The following is a 13,926-nucleotide window of genomic DNA, read 5'->3' on the forward strand; positions in this document are numbered from 1 at the left end:
ATTAAAGAATACCTAAATAAATGAAAAGATACATGATGTCATGAATTGGAAGATGTAATAAAGATGTCAATTATATGAAATTGACCCATAGATTTAATGCAATTCAATCAAATGCCAAAAGGATATTTTGTAGCTACAGACAAGATGATTCTAAAACCAATATGGACAGGCAAAAGAACTAGAATAACCAAAACAATTTTGAAAAAGAAGAATAACATTGGAGGAGTCACAATACTTATTATAAATCTACAATAATCAATACAGCATGGTATTGGCAGAGAAACACATAGATGGATTGAACAAAATACAGAGTTGAGAAATAAACTCTCACAAATACAGCCAGTTGATTTTTGATAAAGGTGCAAAGTCTGTGACAGCAGCGAAAGGATAATCATTTCAACAAATGGTATTTGAACAACTGGACGTCCAAAATGAAACAAAACAAAACAAAACAAATGAGCCTTGATGTTAAACTTCATTCTTTACACAAAAATTAACTCGAAATAGATCATAGAGGAAAACGTAAAACATAAAACCATAAAACTTTTAGAAGAAGACACAGGAGAAAAACTTCCTAAAATGGGGTCAGGCTATGTGGCCTCCGGAGTAATGATCACTGCTTTAAAATAACTTCTTACTCTGTTACTAATTTTTTCGTCTATCAACCCTCCACCAAAACTAGAAGGGCTGTCATGCTCCGACTTCATACTCATCTAAAATATGTCCAGTAAGTAGTAAGCTCTTGAAAATATTTCTAGAATGAATGAATGGACAGATGGACGAACTAAATAAACATTATTAAGGAACTGGTGCTCTGTTAACAGTCTGGAAATCATTCTCAACTTTTAAAGATTCTTGAACAATGTGCCTCAGTTTATGCTATAAATTTAATCTCAAGGGGGGGTGCCTGGGTGGCTCAGTCGGTTGAGCAGCGGACTTTGGCTCAGGTCATGATCTCACAGTCCGTGAGTTCGAGCCCCGCGTCGGGCTCTGTGCTGACAGCTCAGAGCCTGGAGCCTGTTTCAGATTCTGTGTCTCCCTCTCTGACCCTCCCCCGTTCATGCTCTGTCTCTCTCTGTCTCAAAAATAAAATAAACGGGGGCGCCTGGGTGGCGCAGTCAGTTAAGCGTCCGACTTCAGCCAGGTCACGATCTCGCGGCCCGTGAGTTCGAGCCCCGCGTCAGGCTCTGGGCTGATGGCTCGGAGCCTGGAGCCTGTTTCCGGTTCTGTGTCTCCCTCTCTCTCTGCCCCTCCCCCGTTCATGCTCTGTCTCTCTCTGTCCCAAAAATAAATAAAAAACGTTGAATAAATAAATTAATTAATTAAATAAACGTTAAAAAAAATTTATAATTTAATCTCAAGGCACAAAAGACCCATCCCATGCTTTCAAACACCTAAGCACAGAAAGATTAAGTGATTTAAAGTCACACAATAAATCACTGCATGAGTCAGGATATAGGCGATAACAGCATATAAAACTCTTTCCGTATTTGCAATAGGGCGTAATTATTAAAAAAAAAAAAAACACACACACACACACAAAAAAAAACCCAAAAACCAAACACTCTTCCTTAAATTGAAAGAGCAACTCTTTCCTTCCATCCACAGTAGAGGCTTCACCTGAAATAAAACAGTCTGAGCCAAAACTTGGGTGGGCAAACTAGCCCACAGGGGCTGCGTGGGCGGAGGGTGGGCGCCCAGCCCCCAGTCCTGAAGCGCCCACCAGGCGCCGCCACCGCCACGTTTGCACCCCGCGTCCTGGAACTCACGGATCTCGTGTCCCGCCGCCGCCTCCTCTCGGGGCCCCTCATGCTTCGGGATCCAGGGTCGGACCACCGCGCCCCTCAGATCTTCCCGAAGGCCCTTCGCGGCCGCGGCCGCGCCTCGCAGTAGCTCTCGCGCCGCCGCCTGGCGACCCGGGCTGCTTCGGGCGGGATCCATGTGCGCCCCCGGGGGGGGGCGGGGGGGGGGGTGCCGCAGCGCGCGGGCGGGAAGGCTCGGTCGGGCCGCTCTGTGGCTCTCGGTTCCGGGCGGTCTCGGGGCCGCTTGCCCCGCGTTTTCCTGCGCAGCCCAGAGCGGCCGCCTGGGCGGGTCTGCCTGCGGGTGCGGCTTGCGCCGTCTCAGGATTTGTTTCACCTGAGGTGAAGCGCTCTGCGAAGACGCCCAACTCACACTTGAGTGCTTCGTACAACTTTGAGAAACGTCGAGGCTGGATTTGTAACCAACACTTAGAACTTCAGTATTAAATCACTCCTAAATGGGCTTCCAGAATTTTCCTTGGAATAAAGTCTCTCAGTTTCTTCTCCCAAACCTTGGTATCCTATTTTAATGCAGTCGTGAGCTGTTGGACTCCCCGTCTTGGGTATTATTTCTTAGCGGTTTATAAAGTTGATCAAATAGAGTAATCTATTCAGGACAACCGTGTGCCTAGCTCAAATTCTAGGAATAGTGAAGAAAAACGGAGTATTGGAGGACAACCGGGACTTCTGCCCTGAATCCACAGCACCTGAGCACAGTGGGTTCAACGGGTTACAAAATAAAACCAAACAAAACAATGGCACATCTCACATTAGCACATTCTAGGAGTGGAAAAAACCCCCCAAAAACCTAAGTCCTCATAAAACAGAACTAGATTTGACCCCAGAACTGACCCACCTTTTTAAACGCATGCGCGTGCGCAAGCTCGCGCACACGCACACACGTTTAAGAGAGCATTGTCTATAAAAACGCACAAGATGATTTAAAGAGAAATGAGCTAATAAAAAAATGTAAAGAAGTGGACATTTTCAAGGGGTCTTACAAGGGTAGACAGATTTCAATAGACAAGGGTTTGGTAGAGGTTGTGTGTGTGTGCACACATATCTAAGGTATGTATATCTATGTATATGAATGTTTTAGGAGTTTGAAATCATAATAAAAAGAGACGGCTTAGAAGTAAAGCGTCAACACTATTTGCCTCTGAATTATCTTCAGTCTCGCTGAGCAACAATTAGAAATTACATCACATTTGTAAGAACAGTTCAATATTATGGTTTGCTTAACAAATGGAATGTTTCCATTACTCACCATAATAGCGTTTGAGTTTTTCTTGAACAACTGTTAATCCAACTGTTTTGCTCTGCATTACAAAGCAAAAGTGATAATCCCTGAATTATACAACAAAAGAACAGTTTTTGCTCCAGGGAAATAAACTCCATTGCTCTGTGAAGTTCACTAAAATCCTACCAAATCTATTACCACTTTTCAAAATGGAATATTACTTAAAAAAAAAAAAAATCAGCACTAGGCACCAAGTATGGTTTTCAAAATGGAATATTTCCTCAAAAACCATTTTTTTAAGCCTAAGGTTAATAGTAATATTTGGAGCCTTCTTCCAAATACTTCCAAGCCACCCAAAAGAGGCCACACACAGTAATAAAACATTTATAATGCAAGCCAATGTCCAATAAAGGAAAAGAAATATAATTCCTTCTTTCTGGAAGGCCCATCCCTTAGAGCCCAGCTTGAGTGCAGCCACTTACATCAGCCACCACCTGTCTTCCCAGAGAAAAACAGTAAGATAGTAATAGACACCACTCTTTGGTTACATATTATTTATTCATTTATAGGTCATCAAATGATAGTAGCACTAAGCGCCACGCCATTCACTTCACACCTAGAATTTGGAGATCAGTGAAGACAGCCTAGGATCTCTAGCAACCTGCAATCTAGTGGGACAAGACCACAGCAAAGCCATAGTGAGGAATGTTTCAGTGTCCTCATAGAGAAATGGAAGCACAAAGGAATGACTGATCAGCTTTTCCAGAGGGCAGGGCCCTCTCCTGAAAGCAGCCCCTGGACTGAGTTGAAAGATGAGTAGTTGTGAATGGTGGGAGACAGCAAAAACACATTCAGGAAGCACATTCAGGACAGAGGGAGCAAGCTTCATACCAGAGGGGAGAGATAGCTTGGTCTCTTCAGGAAACTATAAGCTGTGCAGTCGGACTTGAATGGCTTGCCAAGCCTATGTTTGGAGTGTATCATGGAGAATGATATGTAGCAGCTAGCTTGTACTGGCTTGCAGGATCAGATTGTTAAATTTTCAGGAACTTTGTGAATTGGTTTTTTATTATGATTTTGGGTCACATATGAACAAGTGTGTATAAAATATGTATGTACAGCTTAAGGAATTTTTTTAATGTTTACTTATTTATTTTGAGAGAGAGAGTGTGTGTGCAAGTGAGCAGGGGAAGGGGCAGACAGAGAGGAGAGAGAATCCCAAGCAGGCTCTATGCTGTCAGCATAGAGCCTGATGTGGGGCTCGACCCCACAAACTATGAAATCATGATCTGATTTCAAAATCAAGAGTGGGACGCTCAACCTACTGAGCCACCCAGGTGCCCCTAAAGAATATTTTTAAAGGCAACCTCCATGCAATCAACCACCCAAGAAATGGAACACTGATTGTATCCCAGCAGCTCTATGTACCATTCCCCAATCACATTTCACTATCTCCCTAGAGAAGAAACCTTTATTCTAACTTTCAGGACAGTAACATACTTGCTTTTCTTAGTAATCTGATCTCATATGGATAAATCCTTAACACAACAGTTTTAACTATTGTGCACTGCTTACAAATGTATTCATGCTGATGGCATGCCATGACTTGCCATCTATGACTTACTTCTTTTACTCTAGATTGTTTGTGATATTCATCTACTGTTGGCTTACTGCCTTCATTTTTGCCACTGTATAGAATTGAATTGTTAATAGACATGAATATACAATGGTAGAATTAAATTAATATCTGGTTTATTTTCTATTTTTGGCTATTACAGTGCTGCTAGTTTAGCAGGATTCTTACACAGAGTCATGATACCGAGGCTTTTCTTTCCAGGAGGCAACTTTCTTCATGCTGGCATTGCTCAGTTGGGTTTGTACCTGAAGAACTGAGCCCCGAACGTCACGTGGCATAGTTCTTTACATATTTTTTACTTCTTTGATTAAGTGGTCTCATGTCACAAGGTTGTGAGGGATGTTGTCATGTATGCTTATAGCCAGGTTGCATTGAGGTTGTTTTTTTATTTTCCGTAGGGAGGGGACCCTAGAAGCATTCTTGTACATACTTCCTAAGGAACATGTTCAATATTTTCCCCAAGACATTGTATCAGTTAGGGCTCTGAGCAGGAAAAACGTTTGTATTGTGAGATGAATTTAAGGACCATTTACAAAGGTGTGGGGGAACCACAAAAGATACCGCAGCACCCCAAAACTAATAAGAGCAAGGCTCTGTTGCCACTCCCAGGCTGATGGGGTGAGGGAAGGAAAGGATTATCAGAAACTGAAGAGAGCAGAGAACACAGTATAAAGAAATTGTGACTAGGGGCACCTGGGTGGCTCAGTCAGTTAAGCATCTGACTTCAGCTCAGGTCGTGATCTCAAGGTTCGTGAGTTTGCTGGGCTCTGCACACTCAGTCTCAGTGCAGAACCTGCTTTGGAACATCTGTCTCTTTGTCTCTGTCTCTCTTCTCTGCCCCTCCCTCACTTATGCTCTCTCTCAAAAATAAACATTAAAACAAAAAACACAAAAAAACAGTTGTGACCTTTGGTCAAGGAACCTAACCTGCTCAAGATGATCATACCAAACTTACATGTGGGAATAAATACCCAACTTCATCTGCTTTCCTCCCTGAAATCTCCTGTAGTGGTTTCCCCGTTGCCATGGCCCCTTACTAGACAAAAACATGGTCAAGGGCCAATAATTTGGCCAGTAATTTGGAGAGCAAATGGAAGAAAACCAACAAAGGTGTTTATTTAGGAGTGCAGTTGCTAGGTTAAGTGTACACATCTTCAAATTTACTGAAGAAGGGCAAACTGTTTTCCAAAGTGATTGTTTTCAAAAGTAGAGTTTACATTGCTCCACAACATCACCACAATTTAATATCATTGGATCTTTTCATTTTTGTGAATCTGGTAGGGATGTAGTGATACTTCCTTGTGGTTTTATTTTTTATTTCCCTATTTCTAAAATGGCTGAGAATTTTTCATATTTCGTGGCCATTTGGACTTCTTTTTATGTAAAGTGACATTTAAAGTCTTTTGTCCAAATTTCTATTGGCTATCTGTCTCTTTCTTACTAATACAGAGGAGTCATTTTTACCTTCTGGATTATATATTCTGGATACTAGTTTGGGGCCAGTCAAATGTGTTGCAAATATGTTCTCTCAGGTGGTTCCCTATGTTCTGACCCTCTAAGTAGATAAGATCATAAGTGGTTATTCTTTGTAGTTTTGCTGTATTTCCTAAAAATACCTCAAAGCAAAATCATAATGAAAAGTAAATAAGTTGGATACATTAAATAGAAGAGAATGTGGAGAGAATTCGGGGCAAAGAGAATCAAAGACAAAGAATCAGAGGTGAGAAAAGAGTAGAAAAGTAAGAAAACCATTTTTATTGGCTAAAAGATCAATGAAACACTTCCAATTTTATTTTAAATTATTATTAAATATTACTAAATGATAACATTCAATTACATGAATCACATAGCTGAAAATAATTTCATATTTAAAGTTGAAAATACAGTAAAAATAAATCTGAGGCAAGATGGAAAAAACAAAATATGATACTATTAACTTTTCAAGACATTAAATCAGTGCTTTACTAAACTTAATTTTGTACAGAATTGAGATATATAAATCACATAAGAACTCTGAACTTGCCATAGCATAGGATAATAATTAGGCCTGAGACTGGCATAATAAATATAATAATACAATAATTTAAAGTCAGTTACCACTTTGGCCAAAAGCTGTATGAGATTCTAATTTAACCTATTCCTAAAATATTATTTCTTTATAAATTCAGATAATGAGCTATAACATGAAAAGTAGGAAAAGAGACAACAAAAATATAAGAGGCAAAAGATTCAGTTCTCTAAAGGAGTAACAGAAAATGGCTTCCATTTCATGTTTCAATTAAATAATTGTTTTTTGAAAAAAATTCTATTAATAGCACAAAAGTATTTGCAGTAACTACGATGATCACTATTAAGCTATCTTCTTTCATTAATATTAACAAAAATGTGATAGAAATATAACTAAGATGAATGAGATGCTTTAATACACATTCATCTTTTGAATTACTTCTTTCTAAAGGGTTACAATAAAAATAAAGTGAGCGTACAATTTATCCTTTTTTATAGATCTGTGTAAAGTATAAACATAACTGTTAAGAAATGAAATACCACCACTTAAAAGTCCTATACAGAAATTAACACCTTGAATCTTACACTAAATATTGTTAAAGTGAGCCACATGCTTATTCATAAAGGAATTCTAAATAAAGAAATCAAAGGGATAATCAAATTTTAAAGAATTCTTTTAACACAGAAGATAATACTGTGATATTATTTTCCTGAAGATAACGAAACCTTCATGCTTGTTCTGCCCAGCTAATATTCTTCATAGAACTTAGAATAAATTTTAATTACGAAGGCTCACAAGGTATTTGAATATCCCAGGAGGTAAACTACGAATATATGAAGTTGTAGAAGTTACCAAAATCAAATATAGCAGTCCAATGCCAACAAAGTGGTTAAGTGCTGAAATATTATTATGCTAACATAGGTTTGTGAGAACCTCTGAGAGCCCTTATAAATATATTTTTATATTTATTATAAAATGTAATTAGGAAAAAAATCACTTTCTGATTCCATTCCTAATTTCTCATTTTAAAATGATCTGTAACAGGACTGATTTCTGATTGATGTATAATAGAAGTGAAATTCTCTTGGTTATCCAAAATGTGTAAAGAAGTAAACTAGTCTATATTCCAAATTCATATGAAGGAAATGTCATTTGGGAAGGAATTATTGCACTTGTCTTTCACTAAATGAATTTGTAAACTTAATGAAGAACAAGAGATTTGTTGACTATAAAGTAACAAGTTTCAAGTAAGAATAAAATGTTCAATGGTAAAATGTTCAATATTCATTTAAAAAATGTATCAAGAGTGTGTCTGGGACTGTTTGGTTTTACTTTCTTTGACGATGAGTACATTCCTGGCCTGGAATGAAAAAGAACAGCAATTAAAATGCAAGAAGATATTTTTTAACTGTTCTGCAAATCACTGATTTTTAAAATTGTACTTGATTTATAAGAGCAGATTTTAACATTCCCGAAAAATTAGACCTCAAAATATAACAATTTTATAGCCAGCTTTGTTAAAACTCAAATTAGCCATACCTTTTTGTTTTTGTTGCAGTCTTTTGTGCTTGGCCTGAGGTATCTTTAGAGGAAAGAAAAGTTAAGAAATTCCATAATGAACAACATGAAATAATTATAAAGCTGTATAAAAATCTAAAGAGGTAAAGCTGACTGATTAAAGATAATAAAAACTTCCTTAGTACCACATAATTTATATGTAGACATACCAGAAACTAACTTTATAGCATTATTTCTTTGTAATTTACTTATTTTATCAGTATACACTTAATTTTATTTTTGAAGTTGAGTTAGACTCAGACTACCAAAAAACAACTTAAAGAGGCTTTCTGGTTGTGTGATTATAGTTAATTTACCACTGTGCCTTGGCAAAAGTTTTCTTAACGAATTTTTCTTTCTTCTTTATTTAAATTGAAGTATAATTGACACACAGTGTTCTATTAGTTTCAGGTATACAACACAGTGATTCAACAAATGATATGCTGTGCTCACCACAAATGGAGCTATCATCTGTCACCATACAGTACTATTATAGTCCCATTGACTATATTCTCTATGCTCTACCTTTTATCCCTGTGACTTATTCCTTCCACAGGAATCTCATTTTTTATGAGATCACTTAGCTCCCTGAATTTATGAGTTCGTTCTGTGCTAAATCAAGCCCCAAATGGAGTTTTCCCAAAATGTAAAATCTAATGGCTTCGGTTAATTCTAACCTATGCTAATAAGGTAAATAACATTTTCCTAAATGGTAGCATATACAAACTATCCCTTTAATTGTATATGCTTCATATTTAACAACAATCTCAATTTTAATAAAACATTCCTATATAATCAAGTTCTTTAAAATGACTACAGGGGGCGCCTGGGTGGCTCAGTCGGTTGAGCGTCCGACTTCAGCTCAGGTCATGATCTCACGGTCCGTGAGTTCGAGCCCCACGTGGGGCTCTGGGCTGATGGCTCAGAGCCTGGAGCCTGCTTCCGATTCTGTGTCTCCCTCTCTCTCTGCCCCTTCCCCGTTCATGCTCTGTCTCTCTCTGGCTCAAAAATAAATAAATGTTAAAAAATAAAATAAAATAAAATAAAATGACTACAAACTCACCAGTACTTTTGGTGCTTTCTCTGGGTTGATTAGCTAGATTATCCTTTCTCAGTTCCTGGATAATGCCTTTATTTAAGCATATATCCACATGCATATTGAACAGGTTAAGATCTGAAGTCTTTTGTTCCAGGTTACAAATAGGACAAACTAGAGCTTGGGTTATTATCACTTCGGGTAAATAAGGCTGGGGGGATTCTTGCTGACTTGACCCCATATCTTCCAGTGAAACAGGGGAGAAAGAATTCTGATAATGTTGCTCAGTATTAAACGATTTTCTTGGAAAAACAGCACATTCCTCTTTGCTGTGCTTATCACTTAAAGCACCTACACTTTCTGCTTTAGGTGGGTTACCTTTAGTCTCTACTAGCTCTGCACAATCTACTGAATTGATTCCTGAATGCTTCTGATGGGTTTCATAATCCTGCTTCTCATGGAGTGAAAAAGAATGATGTACATTTTCTTTCCTGTTAACTTCTATAGAGGAAGCATGTGAGCATGAGAACATTTTACGGTCTTCATTAATTGAAGGTCCATCAAGACAGGCATCTACATGTTTATTAAAGGCTTCCAGACTGATGCTTCCTTGCTCCCTAAAGCAAATGGGACAGGTAAATATCTGAGACTTATTTGAATTCTCTGATGTTTCTAAATTCTCGTTCATCTTCTTTAAAACTTGGAATGAATCTGATGTCTGTAAACTTTGTGTATCCACAGCTTCACACTTAAATGTGTCTTGTTGGCCCCATTTCCTTTCTGATCGCTTTTTATCAAAGAAGCTCTTCTTTTGAGACATTTCTAGAGGTTTTAGAAACTGATCTTTGTCAGTTTTCTCTAGCATGTGCCCAGTAGCTGACAGAGCTTGGTTTCCAGCCTGTAAAAAGCCAATAATGCTCCTTTGTTGCTGTTTCTTGTCTTCTTCATTGGGAAAACTAGATAACCGTACACCTAAATTAAACCAACCACAATTAATTGCTTAACAAAGCCAATTCACTCATAATGCATAAAAATATTTTGCATAATATTGTTGTGACATATATACAAAAGGCTGTTTAGAGAAAAATAATAAGCAATACTGCATATTTTCTGAATTAAAGGATGAGTTTTCAAAACAGGTACTTTGCATGAAATTTACATTCCTTTATAAAACTGGGTGTCACTAAATAGTATCTGTTGGGAGTTCGCATGATTATATAAGTCTTTCAATTAACATCTGACATAAGTTACCATTAAAGATCAACTAACTGAGGCACCTGGGTGGCTAGTTGGTTAAACATCTGACTTCTGCTCAGGTCATGATCTCACAGTGTGGGTTCAAGCCCTGCATCAGGCTCTGTGCTGACAGCTTAGAGCCTGGAGCCTGCTTCAGATTCTGTGTCTTCCTCTCTCTGCCCCTCTCCCACTTGCACTCTGTCTCTCAAAAAATGAATAAACATTAACAAATTAAAAAAAAAAAAACCAACTAATTGGAGTCAATTTCAAAAACTCTTTAGCTCTTTTTTAGGTTCACAGCAATAGTGAGCAGAAAGTGCAGTTCCTACATATCCTCTGCCCGCACCACGCACAGCCTCCTCCAACTGACATATTGCACCAGAGTGGTACATTTGTTACAAATGATGAACGTATAGTGACACAACATTAACACTCAAAGCTCATAGTTTACATTAGGTTCACTCCTGGTGTTGTACATCCTATGGATTTTGACAAGTGTTTAATGATTTGTATCCACCATTATATAATCATACACAATAGTTTCACTGCCCTGGAAGTCCTCTGTGCTACGTCTATTTATCCCTTCCTCACCCCTAACCCTTGACATACACTGATCTTTTCACTGTCTCCACAGTTTTGTCTCTTCCAGATTTCATAAGTTTGAATCAGACGGTATTTAACCTTTCAAACTGGCTTCTTTCTTTTAATAATAATAAATGTAATATAATAATATAATTTACATTTAAGGTGCCTCCATGTCTTTTTATGTGCATTTTTATTGTTTCCAATTTTGGCAATTATGAATGATGCTGTCATTAACATCTGCTCTTTAGATTTGGGGTTTTGTTTTTAGTTTATTTATTTATTTTGAGAGAGAGCGCAAGAGAGAGAGACAGCACAGAAGGGGCAGAGGGAGGGAAAGAGAGAATCCCAAGCAGGTTCTGCACTGTCAGTGTGGAAGCCCAGGAAGGGGCTTGAATTTCGGAACCATGAGATTGTGACCTGAGCCAAAGTTGGAAGCTTAATGGACTGAGCCACCCAGGTGCCCCGGCACTTTAGCTCTTTTATTTAACAAACTTTATTCAATCAATTTCAAGTGTGTGCTGTCTTTCATACATGAAAGCATGGCTAATAATCCACTCTTAGCAGTAAAGTTGGCATTTGGAGTGATTGTCCATATACCTCCTCTCACCCAATTCTCTTTAACCTAGTGTGATATTTTCTTGTTTGCTACAAAAATATTAATGTGTTTATCATAAGGTGGTGCCTCAGATACCAAAACAGTATTACAAAACATAGTGAGTATATGCACTAAATTCACTTTCATAAAATCTGAAAAGTTTAAAATTCTGAAACATACCTAGCCCGAAGGATTTCACTAAGTAGTAAGGAAAAGAACAACTTTATCTGGTTCTTATGGGGATTAAATTAATGAGCATTGTTCCACCTACATCAGGTTCTAAGAATTAAGAAAAATGGCAGCATAGGTACAAACTCCTCAACGGGTTTAAGAGATAAAACGAAGGAGAGACTATTTCCCAAGTTAATTTATTTGGGAAGGTCTAGCAGATTTAAGGAAAAACAAGTCATACCCATAAGTCTTAATCTCAAGGGATGTGGAAAATCAGCATCAATTTCTGTTCTTAGCAAGTCTTTAGCAATAGCAAATATTTCTTCTGCAGTAGAAACAACAGATGAAACTGTACATGCACGAGTTTTTACTTCAAAATTTACATTCTTCAGTTTAATGGTAACAGTTCTACCCTGCAACAAACAGAATACATTGTTACATATGGCTTTCTAACTTCTAGAAAAAAGTTAATTTGTAGGTTACAAAAATTTAGAAAGATCTCTTAAATACACATAATATAGAAGTATAATCAATTATTTATAAAACATGGTAATGAAATCTGCTAAAAAGAATAACTGAAATATCTAAAAATCCCATTTTAGCCAATAATTATTACTCCCCTCACACTTACTGTGTGTCTACTGTATGCTAGATACTATGCTAAACCATTTGCACATAAGAACTCCCTTGGGTGCCTGGGTGGCGCAGTCGGTTAAGCGTCCGACTTCAGCCAGGTCACAATCTCGCGGTCCGTGAGTTCGAGCCCCGCGTCAGGCTCTGGGCTGATGGCTCGGAGCCTGGAGCCTGTTTCCGATTCTGTGTCTCCCTCTCTCTCTGCCCCTACCCCGTTCATGCTCTGTCTCTCTCTGTCCCAATAAAAAAAAAAAAAAAAAAAAAAAAAAAAAAGAACTCCCTTTACAGTTACTGTTTAATGGGTACAGGGTTTCAGTGTGGGATAATGAAAAAACTCTGGAGATTAATAGTGGTGATGGTTGCACAATATGAATGAACTCAATATGACAGAAATGTAACTTAAAAATGGTTAAAATGATAAATTCTATGTTATGTGTATTTTATTACCCCCTGGAGGTTCTGAGTGTGGGTTGACTTATTAACTCACTTCCAAAGAATAGAGTATGAAAGGGAAAAATAGTAACTTCACAGTGGAAAAGCCTAGCAAACACTAACTTAACCAGGTGACAACGGTTAGTATCATTTATGATACCTTGTAGTTATCATATACCCTGATAGGATGTAATGAGGACAGTTCACTTCTGGTACTCTTTCTAAAAATTCATAACCTGGTCTAATCATTAGAAAAACATCACCCAAACCTGGATGGAAAGACATCTTGCAGGATACCCGGCCAATACTCCTTAAGACTGTTAAGGTCATGAAAAACAAGGAAATACTGATAAACTTTCACAGATTAGAGGAGATTGGGAGACACGACAACTAAACACAGCGTGGTTCCCTGGACTGAATCCTGGAATAGAAAGAGGACTTTAATGGAAAAAGAGTAAAATCCAAATAATGTCTGGAGGTTAGCCAATAGAAATGTGCTAATGTCAGTTTATTAGCTTCGACAAATGTACTGTAATAATATAGCTATGATAATACAGGGTATATCAGAACTCTCTATATTATCTTTGCTACTTTTCTTATAAATCTGAGATGATTCCCAAATTACAGGTTTATTAAAACAATTTTTTAAAAAAATCTTCACACTCAGGTATGATAGAAAAGGATTATAAGATATATAATGTACTTATATAGATATCCCATTCTTTGTAATAACCTTTGTTGTTTTGGGGGGTTTTTTGGTAATAACTTTTGAATACCTTTGTGCTACACTTTGTAAAAACGCCACCTCTGGTTTGAGAGTTTGGAAAAATACTACATATAGATTGTTGTGAGTGAAGGTTATAAAATAGAAATTCAGGGTCTTCAAGGTTTTGTTCTCAGTATGTTAAACAATCTGGAATTCGAGAATTGAAACAAAATGCCTATTTTAGAAAATCGTCTACCTGAGGAAAACATTAAAAGATGGTTGGAAAGACATT

The 13,926-nt window shown here is 37.7% G+C and overlaps 2 protein-coding genes across 9 annotated transcripts in view; both read right to left on the reverse strand.

The window, feature by feature from the left end:
- The window catches only part of ANKDD1B (ankyrin repeat and death domain containing 1B), a 66,619-nt gene extending 63,398 nt beyond the window's left edge, over positions 1–3,221 (reverse strand). Inside the window, exon 1 of the mRNA XM_058729432.1 lies at positions 1,770–3,221. Within this exon, the coding sequence (XP_058585415.1) occupies positions 1,770–1,941 (172 nt within the window). The 5' untranslated portion in view covers positions 1,942–3,221. The remainder of the gene's footprint in view (positions 1–1,769) is intronic.
- Positions 3,222–6,407: 3,186 nt separating this feature from the next.
- The window catches only part of POLK (DNA polymerase kappa), a 73,262-nt gene continuing 65,743 nt past the window's right edge, over positions 6,408–13,926 (reverse strand). For 7 of the 8 annotated variants that reach the window (XM_058729329.1, XM_058729338.1, XM_058729318.1 and 4 more), the window contains 4 exons: positions 12,105–12,276; positions 9,304–10,248; positions 8,223–8,265; positions 6,408–8,043 (listed from right to left, as the gene is read on the reverse strand). In XM_058729329.1, the coding sequence (XP_058585312.1) occupies positions 7,968–8,043; positions 8,223–8,265; positions 9,304–10,248; positions 12,105–12,276 (1,236 nt within the window). In that variant the 3' untranslated portion in view covers positions 6,408–7,967. The remainder of the gene's footprint in view (positions 8,044–8,222; positions 8,266–9,303; positions 10,249–12,104; positions 12,277–13,926) is intronic. The other variant, XM_058729347.1, reaches the window with a different exon arrangement.

The sequence above is a fragment of the Neofelis nebulosa genome, chromosome 1 (genome assembly GCF_028018385.1).
Source record: "Neofelis nebulosa isolate mNeoNeb1 chromosome 1, mNeoNeb1.pri, whole genome shotgun sequence".
NCBI lineage: Eukaryota > Metazoa > Chordata > Mammalia > Carnivora > Felidae > Neofelis > Neofelis nebulosa.